The sequence below is a fragment of the Acomys russatus genome, chromosome 24 (genome assembly GCF_903995435.1).
Source record: "Acomys russatus chromosome 24, mAcoRus1.1, whole genome shotgun sequence".
Classification (NCBI taxonomy): Eukaryota; Metazoa; Chordata; class Mammalia; order Rodentia; family Muridae; genus Acomys; species Acomys russatus.
Window position 1 is genome coordinate 45877613 of NC_067160.1, and position 19820 is coordinate 45897432.

Sequence of the window (19820 nt, forward strand, 5' to 3'; positions counted from 1 at the left end):
CCTCCATCCCCATCCTCAACTCTCCAAAACTACCATCCAAAGCAACTTCTTCCCCCATCCAACTTCATGAATGTCCCAAGTAAGCCATTTATAGCTATTGAGTCTTTGCCATATTTTGTTCCCTCTAGATGGAAATGACGTCTCATTCATCCAGATTTTCTTCCTGATATGGCTGGACCCCCCAGTTTATTAGAGATACCTTTCCTTGGGGTCCACGTATTCTTGGTAGCAGCTGGGTCACAGTGTAATATTGCATTTCTGTTCGTAATTCCCATGTCTGTTTTCCCAGGAGACTGAAAGTTCCTGGAGGCCAGGCAGTTCTGTATTTCTTTCCTTATTTTTCCCAGCTGTCCAGCTCTGGGCTGACATCCATGGGTGCTCTTATTAAACACTGGTACAAATGGTCCAGCCTTGCAAATTTGGCCTCCAAATATAACAGGGAAAAGTAGATTCCTACCCCTTTTCTTTTTTCTTTTTTTTTTTTTCCCTCAAGAAGAGTCAGGGTTTACTGCAGACAACTCTATGAACCCTAAGGAAAGTCACCAAAAAGCTTAGATAACCACTTCTTCTCTAGAGCCACAATTGATAGGAGCTGTGCAAGGAAAGAGCAGTAGGCTTGGGCATGAGCAGTTATCACAGTATCAGTTGTCATTTCATCTGGGAGCTTGTCTGGGAACTGGGTCATCAAAGAAGTCAAGATACATAATGAAGCAGGAATACTGTCTTCCACTCTGCCCCCTATAACCTGCCTCCCCAAGTCCAACAAGAGCACCAGAAGTTGGAAGCCTGGAGGAGTTTGTTTCAAAGAGGCTTAAAAAAAAAAAAAAAATATATATATATATATATATATATATATATGAATAAAAATTGTTTATTGGCATTAGGTATTGAACCCAGAGTATCTACCAATGATCTCCACTACCAGCCAGAAAGTGATACGTGTTTGTTATGGGACACTGGGAGGCTATGGAAAACAAAAACAAAAAGAAAAACAAAAAACATTGCCAGTCATGTTGGCCCATGCCTATAATCCTAGCACTTGGGAAGCCAGAGGCAGGCAGATCTGTCTGAGTGCAAGGCCGGTCTAGTCTACAAAGCAAGTCCAGGACAGCCAAGGCTACACAGAAAAACCCAAAGGGGGAAAAAAAATTTGTACATAATATAGAGCCTGCTTTTATATCCAAATATATTATAAATATTTTTGTATGGCAAATACACACAAGACATAGAAATCTTAGACTTCATTGTAACCATTCTTACTGTACACTTAGGATGCTTCCAATTGTGATTAGCATGGTACAGAAAAGACTTTCCTTTTTAACTTCTAAAAACACCATGTGCTAAAGACATAAACATAGAAGATGTAGGAAAAAATGTGGAAGAAAGAAAAGTTCATAATCTTGAAATAAACACTATTGAGATTTTATTTCATCTTTTCTGAGAGTGTGCATGCCTGTATATGGTAAAGTGAGCATGCCCTACTTTTCTTTTTTCTTCTATTTTATTTCATAGGTATTGCCTCACAACTGAAAAACAAGCCAAAACATAATTTTCTGTTGCCTGAATTGAATGCAATTTATTTAATTATTCTCTTAGTACATGTTCACTGTGTAAATGTTTTGCAATTACAAGAAATAGCTACTATTTATATAATATACTACCAAAATTAAATCACAACATTTAATGTAGATAAAAATAAGGCTAAAACATAACTCATTTTCTGGTCTTTGTGTGAGCTTTAGTAGTTGCTCATTAAAAGGCATACTCTTTCTTACTGTAGGACTTTAAGAAATTATATTAGAGGAACTGGTTTCTGCCAAGAATTTTGCTGACTAAGTATCTTTTTCCAAAGTTGGTTTTTAGTGTTTTTTTTTTTTTAACTTATAATTATAGTCCTATTTTGAGGGGGGTTTATAATGCCAATTGTACATTTTTGTAATATTATAAACATCTCCTGGCTTCTAATAAACAACAATCCCTAAGCACAAGTGGTAGAGTTTCTGGCCCAGTTGTAGCAGAGTGTGATTAATGGCGATCAGGTGTTGCACTTCTGATCATCATGTCCTGCATTCCCAGCTCCTCTGCTCGTTCATGTCTGGATTCATGTCTTCTGCTGAGGGGAACAACAGAAAAAAACTGAGAGTCACCCTGTTGGCTATAGTTGGTTATGGTACAGGATGTGTGGCTCTTTCCCTTTGTCTGCTTACATTCCCCCAAGTCTTGCATTTTTTGCCTCTCTCAGGACAGTCCTAACTTTACCATAGTTTCATGTGCAGAATCTTAGCCTTAGTGATCATTCAGCTCTCTGCCCAGGTACTTGCATTATGTTAGGAAATGAAGGAAAGATGCTGCCAAACAGTGATTGTTCCATTTTGGCAGCAGCCTGGAAACGCTAATGGAGTAAGTATACAGTGTGAAAGCTGTCCAGAGGACACTCGACTGAATTGTTCCCTTGGAGAATGAGTACCTGCTGGAATGCAACTCATGCAGACCTGGGTTTTACTCTGATCTTTGAAGATATGTGATTTCAACAAGTTACCTAGCTTCTCTATGCTCCACTTTCCTAAACCTCTACTTCAGATCACTCAGAGTCAATAAGCAAATTCTAGGTGATCTCCTGGCATGTGGTAAATCCCTGAATAAACAGAGTCCTTAGAATATTTTGATCTCTTTGGTATACCATGAGCAGCACAGCAGCAAAGGTGCTTGGAGCTAGGTGGATCTTGTAGTCTTAGTTTGGCAGATTATTTTCTCCTCTTTAGAGTTATTGTGGAGAGCTCTACTTTCCTCTGCCCAGTGCAGGACTGCTACAGAATTGGGCAGAAGCAGAGGCTTTCTTCTGAGTAGCACAGTCTAGTAGGTGGGATGGATTGCTGTGGCTGAGGGAAGCAAGAGGAAGGTTACCTGGCTGGCAAAGATTCTTCTTTTACCTTTCCTCACAACCTTCAGCTTTACTTACATAAATACTTAGAACTGTCTTAGTGAGAAAGCCATGCAGTCACCAGAAGTAACTGAGAGCAGACTAGCTTCCTGTCTGTCTTTGTTGCCAACTCTCCTTGTTTGAGTCTGCCTTGCACCCAAAGGAGCCTTTGAACATGAGCTGTCTGGAGCAATCTCTGGCCTTATAACTTATTTTAATGTTCCTTGCACAAGGTCACTCTTGGATGTGGTGCTCTGGGCAGTCTCACCCCAGAGTGCTTCCCTTCCTTTATTTAACCTCTGACCTGTGAAAACAAGAGTTAATCAAGAGTTCTAAGGTAGCTAAGAGGAAGGGGAAGTGTTTGGTTACAAATTAAATATGAACAAGTCATAAGTCATAAATCCCCAGTAGTGCTACCAGTTGTGTGTCTCAAGTTGCATATGGCCCAGAGTGTTTGAATTATAAATTCAAGTTCAGAGCCCTCTGATTGCTTGGGGGTAAGTGCTAGGTTCATTTTCTTTTGGCCCCAAACTCTTTGCCTTCTAAAGCATTAGTTTTATTGGACCAGCTACCTTCATAGCCTATTTTCTCACCTCATGCCTGCCTCTCTTTCCTCCCTTTACCTGCCTGCCTGCTTATGTTGATTGGTGTGCTGTTCTGTGAGTTCAGACAGAACTGTTTCCCTGAAAGAGGTTAAGCATATGGAAAAAGTCGCCAAGGAACGGCACTGATGCATTGAGCGTAAATGGCTTTAAGAGACAGCCAGACACTTTTATAGAGAGATTTGCGGTGGAATGAGAGAGCATTCAAGCAGAGATGTGGTACAAATGAACAGAATGAGTGCTTTTCATGGAAACCGGGTGCCTTGTTTAGGGCTTCCTTAATAGTCACCACAAGAGTGCACATAGAGCTTCACGCTTTAAATTTAAAAACGCTACTAAAAAGCCTAAAAACCTGTGGCATAAGATATGGTCTTTCTAGTAAGTTCTTTAAAATGAGCATTTAGACCACAACATGAGACACTGGAAACTTGATATATCCCCCTCCCCTGGTTCAATTGAAGCATCTTAAATTGACCTGTTTATATTTGTGTTCCCAATATCACAATAACATGCACTCTAATTCCTAAAGCAAAGAAGAGTGGACACATGACTGGTGTCCCTGGAGCTGGCAGAGTAAGAAAGCACACTGGATTATTGGGAGGAAGCCAAAGTTAAGATTATTCAAGGTATTTTATAGTTTTGGAGGCAATCTTTTACTGTATCAGGGTGTTGCAGTGAGAACCACAAGAATTCCACATCTCAGCTCAGGGTCACTACTCTTACAGAGCAAGCAGGACTGAGAATGCAGACTGGACTAGTTTTGTGCTTAAGTAGTCACACCATCATAGGGATGTCATTCCTCTTCTGAGACTCAGTTTTATCATCTGTAAAAGAGGACAGTCCTCATATAGCTGCTACAAGTACTGTATCAAAGCACCTAACACTTTATACGTGCCCCCCCATCCCTCGTAGCTTTCACTTTTTCTAAAATGATGTCAAGTAGCATCTCCATGGGATAATTACTTTTGTTGTTTACTATTAAAAGTAAGACAGGGCTTCTTATAGAACCGTTTCTTGCCTTTGTCTTTTTTCTGTGTGTGTTGGGGGGGGTTGTTTTGTTTTGTTTTGTTTTAATAGTAGAGACAGCATATGTCTCTCTTAGGCTATGAAACCTTCGGTAAGGTGGGCCTGCCTTAGAACCTCACTGGACCATTATATTATATTATAGTTGTAATTCCAGCCATAAAGTCAGATGATCTGAATGGGGAAACTTGCAGGTGTCTGAGTACAGGAGTAGGCTGCCCCATAAACTCCAGGGAACATGATGAAAGGCCTGTGTGCTCACCCTCTCTGGGCTCAGTGGAAAATACTGAGAATTACAGCTCCCTGTCAGTGCAGGTGATACTATTCAAAGGTCTCCCAGTAGCAGCTTTTCGCCAGTGATAACAGCAGAGTGCCCCATGCTTTCCTCCAGAGCAGTCTCCTTCAATCATAGTCATACTACCACAGAAAAGAAGACAGCAGACACTCCCTCTAAAAGCAGCAATTACTGGGCACCCATCAAGAGAGAAAGTGAGTTAACCCAGAAGCAGAAAGACTCAAATGGTATATACTCACTTACATCTGCATACTAGCCCAAGGGACATGTCCCACGAAAGCCTTCACTTACCAGGAAACTGGGACAGAGGGGAGGACATCCTATTGGGACTCTAGATGAGAGAAGCATGGGAGAATAGCAAAGTAGAAGGATCCAGAGGGTCCTAGAAACCTACAAGTAGAACATTATGATAGGCAGATTTGGGCCCAGGGGTCCCGCTCAAACTAAGGCACCAACCAAGGACAATACAGGTGGTAAACTTTAAACCCCTACCCAGATCTAGCCAGTGGGCAGAACATTCTCCACAGTTGAGTGGAGAGTGGGGTATGACTTTCACACGTACTCTGGTGCCTCATATTTGACCATGTCCCCTGGAGGGGGAGACCTGGTGGCACTCAGAGGAAAGATAGCAGGTTACCAAGAAGAGACTCGATACCCTATGAGCATATACAGGGGGAAGAAATCCTCCTCAGGAACAGTCATAGGTGAGGGGAATAAGGGGAAAATGGGAGGGAGGGAAGAATGGGAGGATACAAGGGATGGGATAACCATTGAGATGTAACAAGAATAAATTAATAAAAAAAAAAAAAAAAAAAGAAGCCTTGTTTCCAAAATCAAATTCAAGTGTATGTTCCAAGTGTATATAAGCTCGGATGTTTCACAGGAGGTGTGTGTGTGTGTGTGTGTGTGTGTGTGTGTGTGTGTGTGTGTCTGTCTGTCTGTCTGTCTGCTCACCTCATAATACAAATTAATACTTGTAGTCATTTGGTACATACAATACGTTTTCCTGTGTACATGTAATAGCTCTAACAATGGGATGTTAATTATGGGCATAAATCAGAGATTCTTGAGCTTAACTGGATACTATAATAAATTTACAATTCAAGATTAGCAGCTGTGAGCAAAGCATAAGGATCAGGTTGGGCAGGACTGGCTTTGATCTCCCAAAGGGGGTGTGTTTCTCTTACTTTGACTTTTGGTCTCATTAGCAGTAAGAGAGCAGCAATAGCAGGGTGAAGAAAGTTAGTGCTGCTCCAGGCACAGCTGGGATGTGTTTTGATACTCTACTCAGCCATGTAGTAGCTTCCAAACAGCCATTCAAGGGTAGGTGTTACATCCCCATTTCACAGATGGGGAAGGAGGAGCATGCTTGGGCTACAACTGATAAGTTTCCTTCTGTGCAGTTGGTGGTGCCACTTCTTTGAGAAGGCTTTTGAGATCTTTGCTCTGTCCTCTTGTGACCCTCTATCACTGTACTGTCTCAGTGCTACTGCATTCTCTGTTGGTACAAGTTGTTCATCTTGTGAGCTCTTCAGATTTAGGGACAGAGGAGTACTAGGCATATACTGGAAAGTAATGTGTTGCTGGCCTGGGACTTTACTGCCATTTCAAACTCCACAGAGCTCTTCTCTGAAGGAAGCTAAAGTGTTTAGCTCAGGAAGGAGCTGTGTGCTTATCTCCTGGAAAGGAGTGTGCACAGCACAGCTCTAAGGCTTGAGGTGGAGAACTTAGGCCAGCACCCACAATTGGTTTGTGTTGTGCCTAAAAGAGAGAGTTCCTTTATGCTGGGGTAATGGGGAAGGGGGTGTATCTTATGGAAGGCTCCACATGGGGGCCTAAGTGTTTCCTTCTCCACCCACCAGCAGTCAGGAAGAAAGGAAAAGGATGAAAGGTATAGAAGTAGATGAGTGGAGTCATGGCAGTGCTTTCCTCTTCAGTACATTTGGAGAAAATACAGATACACTGTCTGCTACAGGATGCTTTTAAGGCTCATCTGCACTTGGAAAATTAGGTTTTCAGTGAAGACAATGAGAAGAGGAGTAATTGATAGACTGACTTATGTTGGAAGCTAGGGAAGGGCTAAGAAATCTTCTGTGGCTATTCCTTTGATCCACTATAAGCATTTGCTCCAATGTTCAGATTATTTGTCACATTCCAACAGGATGTTGGCATCTTTGGTTTTTAATCCTGGGTTATTTTCCTAACCAAAATGTTGCCTGCTAAGTTGGGTTTCCCATCTAACAAGAAGAGGCTGACTGTTATCCTATGGTGCCAGTGGTCCTGGCCTTTGTAGTACCTATAGCAATGATTACTGTCTGTCACAGGAAGTTGTGGCCAAGCACACACACAGAGTTGGACAGTCAGTATTCAGGAACTTAATACTAATAGCAAAGTGAAATACAAGCATGTGGAGTCAACTCTGGGGAGCTTCATGTGGGGGAAGCCCAAGGCATCTTCATGTTCTGGGATTAAAGTGTGTCCATTTAAACAGACGCCACCAGTGCATAGTAAAAATGGGAGAACGTTCAGGATCTTATCTAGGAAGAGTAAATCTAAGTGTTTGGAAACAAGTTTACTCAACAGAATCTTGTTTTTAATTTTAACAATGTATTAACTCTTAGACAGAATAATTCATGAGCCGGATGAGTTTCTAAGGGAAGGAAGGAGTTGTGGTTTTTTTTGCCTTGATAGCACTTCATGTCTGACTTGTATAGCATAACCAGAAAAGAATCTTTTCTTTTTCCTTAAAGTATTAGAGAACTTTAGTTTCCCAAAGGCTTCTCTTGTCCTTTGATATTGAAATCATTTCCTTTTGATGTATCTGTTGTGTCACCATGCTTGTTTTTATCATGTTTCTCATACTTGTTTGTTATCTGGGCTGGTGCTGCCAGGTCTTCATTTGTCAGTGCTGAGCAGGTGTCCAGCTCCCTAAATTGTCTCTGTGAAATCTGCCTCCTGACTGTGGGTTATGATTTACTTCATGGACTGCTGATATGTGATTTGGACACTGGCAAACTCTAGCAGGGGATCAAGGGTAGATGCTACAGAATGACAACTTCTGTTTGAGGCAGCTACACCTTGTTGGTGAATATTTTCCTCCTGCTGAGGTTCTGCTTTCTGACTTGTTCTGCTTGACATATATTAGGTCTTCTGTTGTATGTATAAGGAACCCATGACTCTGATACCAGGGCTCCAAAGAAAAGTTCCCACAGCCACGGTCAGCAAGAACAGTAAGCTGGGAGGCCCAGAAGAGGGCTTTAAGCAGTGGACTGGGCACCTCTCAGTGTGTGTTAGGTCTGTAAGTTAGGTACTGGCTATTAAACTATAGCTGAATGTTGAGATCATATATACACACGTACATACAGTTGTCAACAATAAAGACATTTGAATATCCAGAAAGGAAAAAGTAACTCAAGACCAAATATGAAATGAATCTTGGTGTTTCTTGTCATGCTTGTCTGTACTGCATTGCTCATCCATAATACCATGGTCAACAATGCTTTAGGAAACACCTCAGCTCAGATTCAGATCTATTATTTTGTCAACTGCAGGGTGTTCATCTCTTCACAAGCTTTTCTTCTCTTATCAAAACAGTGGCTTGGTTATAGAAAGCAAGTACTTTTAATATTTTCCTACCATCAGTAAGTATCAAAGTAGCATACCATCAGACTGTATAGCATTAGAATATTTGATTTTACAAAATTGTTTGAGCTGCTACCATTTTGCACTGAATATTTGTGTGAAGCAGCATTCTCCATATTGACAATTAAAAAGTGAAAATATTGATCACAACATAGCAAGACCCTATCTCAAACAAACAAAAATAATGATAAACTCAAAATCATTAATGATGTTCTATCTGTGGTATTAAATATTTAGTCAGGACTTAACTTTTTATGTGAAAGTAAGCAAGCAAGCCATCTGATTATTATGCAAATTTGTTTTTTATATTCAGTAAACAGTAAAATTACATGTTTGCTGAAGAATAGTTTAAGATGAACTTCATTATGATTTATTCTTATTAAATATTTGGTTTGTATACCTATTTTACATACTGTTATGCCTGGGCCACATAAAAAATCTCTCAGGCAAATACTAGTGTGAGAGAGAGAGAGAGAGAGAGATCTGAATGTGCATATTTGTATTTATAGTTCCGTGTCTTAGCTGTCTGTATGATATGATTTCATAGCTATATCCAGCCAGGATTCATTCCTGTTTCTTCCCTAACCATATTTCTAATTCATGTGTCTGATATTAAGACTTAGGTTTTCTATTGCATGTTTAGTTTCTTGATCATTTCCCTTTATGTCACCATGTTCCTGCTACACCTTCCTTCCCACATGGCTACATTCCTTCGCTGTTTTAGGATCCACATTTTAGATGAAACTACCACCTCCTCCTACCATAGACATCTTTCTCATTTCATTTGCTTGCATATTTTCTGGCTGCCTGCATTGATTCCCTCCTCTTATCATTCTCACACAGGGCTGCCTACCAGATGATCTCTTTCTCTCCTTGACTTTCCACGTCATTTCTGTTGCTATCATCCCTTCTCTCCCTCTTGAGTGCCAGAGTTCTGCTTCAGCTTCCATTCTCTATCTCAGGTGGTTAGCTGAATACAGACCTGAAATCCTATCTCACATGTGTACGCGCTCGCGCTCTCTCTCTCTCTCTCTCTCTCTCTCTCTCTCTCTCTCTCTCTCTCTCTCTCTCTCTCTCTCTCTCTCTCCCTCCCCCCCCCCCCACACACACCCTGGGTAAGATGGCTATTCTAACCACCCATCTGGTAAAGGGAGATCACAAGTCAGAAAGTCTAGCCTCAGTTGCACTCAGTTCCTGAGTCCAGTTCTGGAGTGAGCAGCTCATCAAGCTGAGACATTGAGAAGTGGAAATTTTTCATCCAGCCTGTATTGACACTCAGGCTAGCTGCTTTATGTCCATACACACTATGGCTATTATTAAAGTATCTGGAATGTAGGATTACACTGCCTCCATGGACCCATGATGTTCATCAGGCTGTGTGGAGAGGTCTTTGCGACATGACCCCAACTCTTCTAACCTTTTTAAGATTTCCACAGAACAGCACTTCCCCATTGACAGATCGACATATGAGGGCAAAGCTCCCTGAACTGTGATCCTTCTGCTCATGGATCCTACCTTTCCCTCTCCACTGCTGAGGTCATGATAATGCTCCATTAGGGTTCTGTATTACCCCAAATCCTGAAATAGTGCTTGAGAAGGATAGCTGGCTTCTCCCACCTAGACACCCTCTCTTATGTTTATTTCTTTTCTGGACAAGGACTGTGGCCTTCTTGTTACTTGTCTTTAGTCCTACCACTTGGGCTGAGCCCACAATACAGCGCTCTCCTGCAGGGAGATGCAATCATACCTAAGAGTTTTGGGCCCTGGAAGCCACCAGGGAGGAGTTATCTGATAGAGTGCTTGTTTCCTGTGGGGACCAGGAAGTACCATTTACTCACTGCTGACAGACACACACGGGATGGAGAGAGGGCTCTGTGTCCTCACCTGCAGCTTCCTGGTAGTGAGGCCGGGTGCCAGCACTAATGAAGCAGGATGGGAAGTGCCAGCAGACAGAGCTCAGCTGTGAACCATGGCCTCCTAGCTGGGGAAGCTGGGACACTTTGAAGAAGACAGCTGCAGTTTGATTTCAAAACCCTAGCACTGCCATCACTAGATATTCATCTGTCAGCACACAGGAAACAACATGTGGGGAACAGTTGTGCCTGGCTTCCTGGGTAGCTAGCTACCAAGAGTCCATGGAAAAGGATTCTGCCTACCATAACCAAAGAAATTGGTTAGGTGAGGCAGAGGCTGGTAAAGTGAAGTTGGCTAGCTCTGTGGGCCAGGAGGTCCTCACCAGGTGAGGTTATTGAGGCTGCAGGACGCATGCCAGGCTCTGTCTGTGAGTTGATTAGTCGTCCCAAACTACTTTAGTATGCACTTTTTAAATTCCACAGTCTGGGAGAAGCAGGCTGCCCTGCTGTACTGCCTCCTGTACACATTCATAAAAAGAGCAGAACTTTGCTTTCCTCTGATTGTGGCCTATTTCTTCCCAGCTTGCTTTTTCCTCTTTCCTGACTTAAGTAGTTAGTTTTACCTAGTGCTATTCCTTTCAAGAAAAGAAATACTTGTAACCATTGCCTGGGTTTGTTTACCGAGTCCTTTAATCTGTGTGGTTTTCTTGGGAGGGGATTCCTTGTTCTTCTCTAATGGCTTTTAGCTCATGGAGAGTTATTTAGCAGAAGAGGAAGAGAGCATGTTATCTCGTGCCTAATCCCTTTTGAATGTTTACATTGCTCCCCAAGAGCTAGTGCTGTGGAGAGTGGCAGCAGCCATTTGCTCTGGAGGAGTCCATATGTGGCTGCCAGAGATGATGGAAACATATTAACGTAAGTGATAATACTGTCATAGAAGTGAAAAGTTAAGTTGCTTATCAGTATATTTTGATAAGCTACTTAAATTTTACAGTAGCATGTTCTGGCTTCGGACAGACGTCACAGATAGGAGCTTGTGCACTTTATCTGTCCTCTCTATTACCTCTCACTTCATTTATTACCCTCAGTGATCCAGCAGTAATCTGTACAGGGTGCTGATCCCCTCTCCCAGGCAGGATGCCACATCTGGGCCCTGCCTTGGGTCCAGGCCTATCTATTATTAACAAACACGATTTGCACATGTGAGCAGACCAAAGCAACAAGCTTCTCTCATGCCTATTCTCAGTAATTTTGGGACCGTTGCTAATGTGGGGGCAGGGTATGCTTCTTGTGGGTGAGGATACTTCTACTAACTCTTCAATGGCTCTGACAGCCTTTGCTGTCTGCTAGTCTTCATGAGAGAGAGGGGGGGGGGAGAGAGAGAGAGAGAGAGAGAGAGAGAGAGAGAGAGAGAGAGAGAGAGAGAGAGAGAGAGAGAGAGAGAGAGAGAGATTGATTCCCAATAAAGTGTGAACTCAGAACGTAGGGCCAAAACTTATTCTTGGTCTTGGTGCTGAGGACATAGTGATGGAAGGTGTGCTCCCTCCTCTCTGCATAGTCTAGTGATAACACAGCCATGCTGTTGAGTGTTATGCTGTGGGGGGAGACATTGTAATAGTAGTGTATGCATGACTACAGAGGAACAAATTAGAGCACAGATGTAGGGGCAAGAGGGCCTCAGGCTATTAGAACAATGAGCAGACATCAACTAAACTAGTCCATGAAGGCCTGAGGGAGCAAAGGGCCAAAGTATACTGGCTTGGGCAGACTCAGTGATGCCTGGTATACCCAGTGTAAAGCTGCATGTCTCTAGAGAAGAGCCAGAGAGTGGGTCAAGATCTTAAGAAGAGAAAGTAGTAGAAGCATGGATTGCTGTGTCCCATAGCAGTGGATGCCACTGTAGTAACTGCACATGTTCTGCAGATTTAGATTGTTTCTGGGGGAGGAAGAAGTCAGTTCGTTTTAGTTATTTCTTAGTAGCAAGCTGATAGTAGGGAAGAACAAGAGAGGATGCTGGCAATCGTATCCTTCAATGGGAGGGTCAGGCTTCCCAAAATCCCTCATCCTTCCCCACTTTGGGCACTTGGTGTTGGGAGGTGAGATGGCAGAGACAGGGCATGGTTGACAAAGCTAACAAGACTATAGAAGGCTCTAGTAGGTCATCTTTTGGGTCTATGGGAGGAGAGGGCTCCCAGGAAGGACCAGAGATCCTGACCTGGCTTCAGTCAGGATCTTTTTCTTCCTTTCCCTTCCTTGCCTTTGCTCTTTACTTAGTTACCCAGGTGGCCTCCTGACACCAGGCCTTCTTTAGGATGCTCCTCAGGCTATTGGATGATCTGTGTCTGGGCCCTACACGTGCCCTCTCTGATCCATGCCTAGGTCTTTGCTGCTGGTGCATAGGGTCCCCAGGTTCACTACACACACTTAGCCATCCCCTAGCCCCCAGATTACCTTTCTTCATTTTGTATTTTTGGTCATCAAAGGAGTTGAGTGCCAGGGAGGACTAGGGGAAGAAACCCCAAGGCTGCATCGCATTGACTGCCTGTGCAGCTTCGCACTCTCTGGCCAGGCCCATCCAGGACTGTATTTTTGATAGCTCAATCTGACAACCACACAGAGGGTCAACTTCAAGAGTGAACTCTGCAGGCAGACCATCCTGTGAGTTGAAGAGAGCAATGGTCAGGACTTGCTAGATGGCAGAGGAAACAGAGCTATCCATTCCTGCTACAGCAGTATAGCACAGGTGCAATAGAGGCAGAAAGTCTGATATGCTAACATGATTGTTGTTGTGGTTGTACAGGGCATGTAAGACACTTTGCAGAGGCCAACAGTAGGCATGTTGTGTATTGCTTTGTGTCTAATCATAAGAAATAGAATAGATACGGTGATGGTGGGAGAGGCCTGGCCACTAGAATGTGGTGCCTGATTGCAGGCTCTAGTTTGAATTTTTTCTCTATGAACTTGGTCTAGTTTTGAGACAAAGGAATAATTCAAAATGGACAATTAGTGTTCTGCCTCACACAGGCATGTTTTTTAAAGCCCAGAAATAATTAACATTTAACCAGTTTGGGTTTTATCAGCCATGGCTAGAATCTTCAGGATATAGAGAAAACCTGAAATGTTTTGGTTTGGGTTAAGTCCTCATTCGAGTTTTTGACCTGCATACTAATATTTATTGTTTTTCTTTGTCTTCCTCAGCTACCTCCCCTGGTTCGAGGTATTTTATAAGCTCCTTAACATCTTGGCAGATTATACGACAAAACAACAGGTATTTGCCTTTTTAAAAAATAATTCTTTTTAACAGGTAAACTTTAATTTTTAAGATTATGAAAGTGACATGTGTCTTATATTTATTTCACTAAAACATTTATGAAAAAAGTAATGCTTGCCCATCATAGAAAGGCTGAGAAATTCAGAAAATAGTGGAAGGAAAAAGAAAATCACTTCTTACCTAGTATGCCTTTCCTCATCTTTAAAATAAGCATTGATAAATTTTTTAGATGTTTCTTCCTTGTTTTTTTTTTTCCTTCCAAGGTAAGGAAATAATAACTAGACTGCTCCTGTTCACAGTGTTAATATCACATTTTCCCAACAACCCTAAAAATTCACAATATATTCATTGTATAATGACATATAATTTCTCAAAGGCAGACACTAAATTGTTCATGCCATGTTACAAATCACTTAACTGGCAGGTGACTTACCAGCTGCCTCAATCTCCATTTTGATAAAGCTCTGTGGTATTTTTATACTAATTTTTGTAAGGGTCAGGAGTTTCTTTAACAGTTCTGTTTTACCTTAATCACTTTGGAAGAAATGGCATGCTAACCTAAGCTCTCAACTGTGAGTGACACAGGTTGTTTGTATCACTCTTCAAGCACATGTATTTGGGAGGTATTGTCACAGAATAATTTTTCCCACACTATTGGTAATACTGTTTAAGTATTTTTTTTAATGGCTAACATTATATCCTATACCTTTGCTCTCTGAAACAGTTTCTTCTTATGGGGCTTTTTAATTATTTGAGATTTTTGTTTTCATTATTATAAGAAGTACAAAGGCTGGGGAGGTGACTCGGCGGAAAGGTATTTGTTGTGCAAGCCTGAGAACCTGAGTTTAATGAAACCCTAACAGAAATGTGAGGGTCAGGCACAGCTACACAGCTGTGCACACCTATAACCCCAGCACTATGGGAGGTGGAGGCAGGAGGATTACTAGGGCATGGTGACTCCCAGCCTAGGTCCAGAATCAGTGGCAGACCTTGTTTCACTGGGAAAAGATAATGTTAGAGCAGGACACTCAATATCTCCTCTGACCCCTGTGAGTATAGTATGTATACATATGTGTGCACACACATGTGCACAGGTAACCCCTCATATACAAACACACAGAGGGGGGCATATGGAAAGAGGGAGACCAGCCACTCAAATCTTTGAATATAAAACATTTTCTTCAGTTTTTATTACTTCTCTGAGAATCTCAGAGAGGCAGTTGTAAGCTTGGAGTGGACATAAGCATTTATAATACATTTGCCAAACTACTTTCCAAAAGAATTGCACTATTTTCTTGAAGTACACTTTTTGCAACACAGTGAGTCCCACACTGTCACTGATCGCATTTGTTGAACTTGTCTAGTTAAAGATTTCACCATTATGAATGAGTTGAATATTTACCTGTATATCTAACTTCTTGTGTTTTTCTTATTGGAAAGGACAATATTTTAAGATAAAGTAATGTATAGCATAATTATTAAATGCCATAAGTATTTTTCTGTTTGATTTTTTCCATAGAATTCTGAAAATATTCTATTAAAAATTATAGTTCCATATTATTGCCCTTAAAGGGCCCCAAATCTGTATTTCTTTTATTCATATGATTCCTATAATATAGGCTCACAAAAGAGCCGCAGTGGAGGCAATTTTGTTCTTCAGTGCTTGCTTTCTCATTTTACTCCAAGTGCTTTTTAATCCATAACAGAATCCTGATTTGTGGGGTTCCCTGAAGCTTGCTTTGGGAAATGCCATTTGGCAGGAGCAGGGGTGGGATATTGGAAAGTGAGTGTACAATGGATAAATCTTTTCTTTGAGTGAATTGTACTCGCTAGCAAATGTGTTCCTGAGGTCACAACAGATGGCAGGAATGGTTCAGAGAAATGGCATCTCTCTTGCTTACCACACTCAGTATGAAAAGAAGCATCAGGTCAAGAATTCTATCATAGGAGAACTGGCATCTTTGATGAATGAGGTAGCAGGCTGTCTTGGGATCTATTCATTGATTTCTGGTGCACATTTAGCTTTGGTCAGACATTCAGGTTTCCACTCAATTTGAAAGTTGTCTTTAATAAATAAAAGCATGTAACACATCTCTGAACTAGAGATTGATTCATGTTTTTGTACCTCACATTTATACCAACACTGCAACTTACTACTGTTTTAAAAATGTGTCTAAAGATGTGCATAACTATAATGCTAGCATTTGAGAGGCAGCTAGGAGGATCAGAAATTCAAAACCATCCTTAACTACAAATGGGGATTCAGGCAGTTAGCAGCTTACTTGCCAATTAGGTGAGTTTGAAGCTAGTCCAGGCTACATGAACCCTTGTATAAATAAATAAATAAATAAATAAATAAATAAATAAATAAATAAATAAATAGGAAGAAAGGAAACCTTGGGAAAGGAAGGGTACAATAAACTATGTATAACCCTCTGGGGTCAGCGCTTTTGTCTTCTGGACCTGTTGAGGCTCCTGTCTTTTGCTGTATGGGAAACTGAGATCAGTCACATGGCTTATTGAGTCTATTTCTCCTCACCCATGATGCCTGGCCAAAGGAATTATGATGATACAGAGTAGGGACTCTGTCTACAGCTGGCTTGTTCAAAAGGTGTTGGTTACCAGATTAGAACAGGCTGAAAGGAGGGGAGATTTCAGTTGATTATGTATCTGGTCAACAAGCATGAGTATGTTAGCTCACATCTCCAGCGCCCATATAGAAGATAGGCAAGCAGCTTTTGCATCAAATCCTAGCACTCAGGGAGAGGGACAGGCAGATCCCTGGAGCTCATTAGACATAAGTCCTGGCTGAATAAAGGAGCTCTGAATACACTGAGAGACCTCGTCTTACAAAGTGGACAGCAATCTAGAAAGATATCTGACATTGGCCAGTAGATTTCACATACATAGGCACACCCAAGAACACACACACACACACACACACACACACACACACACACATCATATAACCATGGAAACCAAGACCCAAATGAAACTAGTATATTTTTCCCTAAAAACTGTCTTCTTGTATCCAGAAGTAATGTGATTGTTGGATGAGGTATGCTTCTATTTGAGGAAGTGTATGTGTGACCCTGAAAGTCACCAGATGTGGTGGCATAAGGTGGGGCTATGGCCACAATGTTGTCAGACCCTGAATACAGCAGAAAGGGAATCCGCATGGAAGGAATGACAAGGAACCTGAACCTGCTTGGGGTGTTGGAGCCAAAGGAGATGGGAGTGTGTACGTGGTAGAGGGGGAGTAGGTGTGACATGTGATATGTTAACTCAGCTGGGATCTGCGGAGATCTGAACAGGAAGGAAACAACAGTGGTGGCTCAGTGCTTGGTGCCAGAGCATGAGATAGGAAGACACGCAGTTGAGGGTTGGGCAGTAGAGACCTCGCTGCAAGATAGAGAGAGGCTTTTATTTATGTGTAGTATAGTCACACTATGCAGAGAAAGAACAGGAATGACTCCTGTGTTGGCCTGGAATTGGAAACATTATTGTGCAGCTAAGACTTTAAATGTGTGAAAACAAAAGTAAGTTGAGATATAAAGGCCTGTGGTGGCCTGTGTGTGTGGTACTTGATGGCTCTGATCACTGAAAAAGGCCTGTGGTGGCTTGTGTGGTGTTACTTGATGTCTCTGACCACTAAAAAAGGCCTGTGGTGGCTTGTGTAGTGTTCCTTGATGCCTCTGACCACTGAAGAAGGCCTGTGGTGGCCTGTGTGATGTTACTTGATGGCTCTGGCCACTGAAGGCCTGTGGCAGTGTGTAAGTGGCACTTGATGGCTCTGGCCACTGAAGAAGGCCTGTGGTGGTATTTGAGTGGTACTTGATGGCTCTGGCCACTGAAGGCCTGTGGTGGCCTGTGTGTATGGTACTTGATGGCTCTGACCACTGAAGGACTGGTGTCAGCAATCTCAAGAAGCAGCAAGTATTACACACAGTTCTCAGAACTAGCTTGTCAATTCTCCCCCAGGAACAGAGTCCTGGCTGTGTGAAGAAAGGATTACTTCCCCAACTCGGGTAGGGAATGTATATGACGATGCTAAAATATCTTTCATGCCCTTAATTAAGAAAGTATTCAAAACATGATGGGGACATGTCCTCAAGATACAAAAGCAAAGTAAAGGGCCAAGAGATTATCTTAGTCTGGAGGGTCAAGGCAAACACTGACAGCAAATGAAAGCTATGCACTTCTAGCAAGATAAATAAACAGCTAGATTCAAAGCTTGAGGGACGAATACTTACATAAAATGTCATGCTACAAAATGCTTTTTAAATGCCAGAGGGAGAGGTTTCCCAGTAGAGATTTGAGGTGAAATAGTCAAGTGACAAGAAAGCATCATCAATGATGGACAAGCTGGGATTCATGAGGAGCCATCTGACAGCTGAGACTCCTTTTGCAAAATGGTCAAGTCCTACAGATCTAGGAAAGATGAGAGCTTTTCCAACAGAACTCAAGAGTTAGCCCAGCTAAAGGCCACTCATGCTTCTAGACTGGTTTGATTGTCATGAGGACATGCACAACACAGCTGGCACAGCTGGACAGGATTAGATGGCATACTGGGCTGAGGCATACTTCCTGGTTGTGGTGATTAAACATGGCTATTCAGAGGAACCATGAGTGTGAGTGTGTGTCTCGTGTGTGTGTGTTTGTGTGTGTGTGTGTGTGTGTATCTCCGTGTGTGTGTGTGTGTGTGTGTGTGTGTGTGTGTGTGTGTGTGTGTAGATGATAAGGTATAATGTAAACAACTCATTCTCAAATAGTTGAGGAAATGAAAGGGCATTTGTTTATTTCTAAAATTATCCTCTAGGCATGAAACTGCTTGAGAGCAAAACTAACCCTGTGCATACATGTTCAAGCACCTGTGTCCTCTGAGAAACTTGATTGTCAGAGCCCAGATTGAAGCAAGCTTGTAAGTCAGGTTCCTCCCTTTCATCTCAGGCTCCCTGCCAGAGGCAGACAGGGCTATGGACTTAGACTCTGCAATCATGCCTCCTTCCCTGGGCTGTGGAGCCCACTGTCCAATGTGAGACCAGTGCTTCACAGTTCAGTCCTTCACTCTTCACAATTCCTAAGTGGGTGGCTAGAAGGATCCAGTAGTTAGGACATGGCAGCCCTTGTAAACTTAGCCTTTTATTAGCGCACAGAATTCTACAGGGAAGAAGTGGCTTTTGGATCATTTTGTGAGCGCTGTTGTTTTGAGCATCTTAAAGGCGAATCTGTTTTGAGTCGAATAATTTGTGCTGCTTTGTATGTTGTTCAGCTGCTCAGTTTCCCTAATTAAAATGCACGGCTGCTGTTCTGTATCACGTGCTGGTGAACTTGCTTCATTTCTAACTTTCCATAATTGGAGGCTGCTACATGTACCCAGTGAACACTCAATAAAATTAATTGAGGGTAATGATGATGAAGACAAGATCCACAGTGTCATTGTTATTTCTCCCCACCACCCCCGCCCTTGAAGCTCAGATTGTTTGCATTTAGAAGTTGTTGCTATGGAGTTTAAAGGATAGATTTGCTGAGAGCTTATGGTATATGATCCATAAAAGGTGGTCATGGTAGGTGTCTGACTGAATAGAAAATGTCAAACTTGCTGTGGGAGGATGAGTTTAGCTCTTGTGTTTGAGCCATAAGCACTGTCTTTTATCCAACCCTACTTGAATATCAAACCTATTTCTGTCTTGGGGCCACTGTCTCCCACCAATCTCTCTGTGGGTCTAGACCTCACCACAGGTCCCAGCTTTTGTTACTTGCACCTTTCTTTCTTTCAGGAAAGTCAGTGGAATGAACTTCTTGAAACTCTACACAGACTTCCTATCCCTGACCCTGGAGAGTCTGTTCACCTCAGCGTGGTAAGTGGGGCAAGATGGTGGCCACCCCAAACAAGCATGTCTGTATGGATCTTCAGAAGAGGCCATAGCCACACTCTTACTTAGCCTGGGCCCCTGGTTTGAGGCAGGCTGGAGTGTGGGATTCTCCCTCTTGCTGAGAGTCACTGAAGAATAGATGCTTCTCAAATGACTGCTCATATTCTAAGTCACAGATTCAAAGAATAGGATGGGTGGACCTGTCAGCCTTTCTATCCCATCTTTAGCTACCTGTAGCACAGTTAAATTCTACTCTAGGTCCTCAGTCTTCAACACTACCTCTCTCCTGTTAACTCATGCACCCTTCAGAACCATCCTTATTCTGTTTCTGAGAAATT

General features: G+C 42.3%; 1 protein-coding gene across 7 annotated transcripts in view; it reads left to right on the plus strand.

Moving 5' to 3' along the window:
* Positions 1-19820, plus strand: part of Dennd1a (DENN domain containing 1A) — a 488183-nt gene that overhangs the window by 229559 nt on the left and 238804 nt on the right. For 4 of the 7 annotated variants that reach the window (XM_051166832.1, XM_051166835.1, XM_051166833.1 and 1 more), the window contains exons 6-8: positions 11167-11250; positions 13534-13603; positions 19387-19467. In XM_051166832.1, the coding sequence (XP_051022789.1) occupies positions 11167-11250; positions 13534-13603; positions 19387-19467 (235 nt within the window). The remainder of the gene's footprint in view (positions 1-11166; positions 11251-13533; positions 13604-19386; positions 19468-19820) is intronic. The other 3 variants (XM_051166834.1, XM_051166836.1, XM_051166838.1) reach the window with 1 other exon arrangement.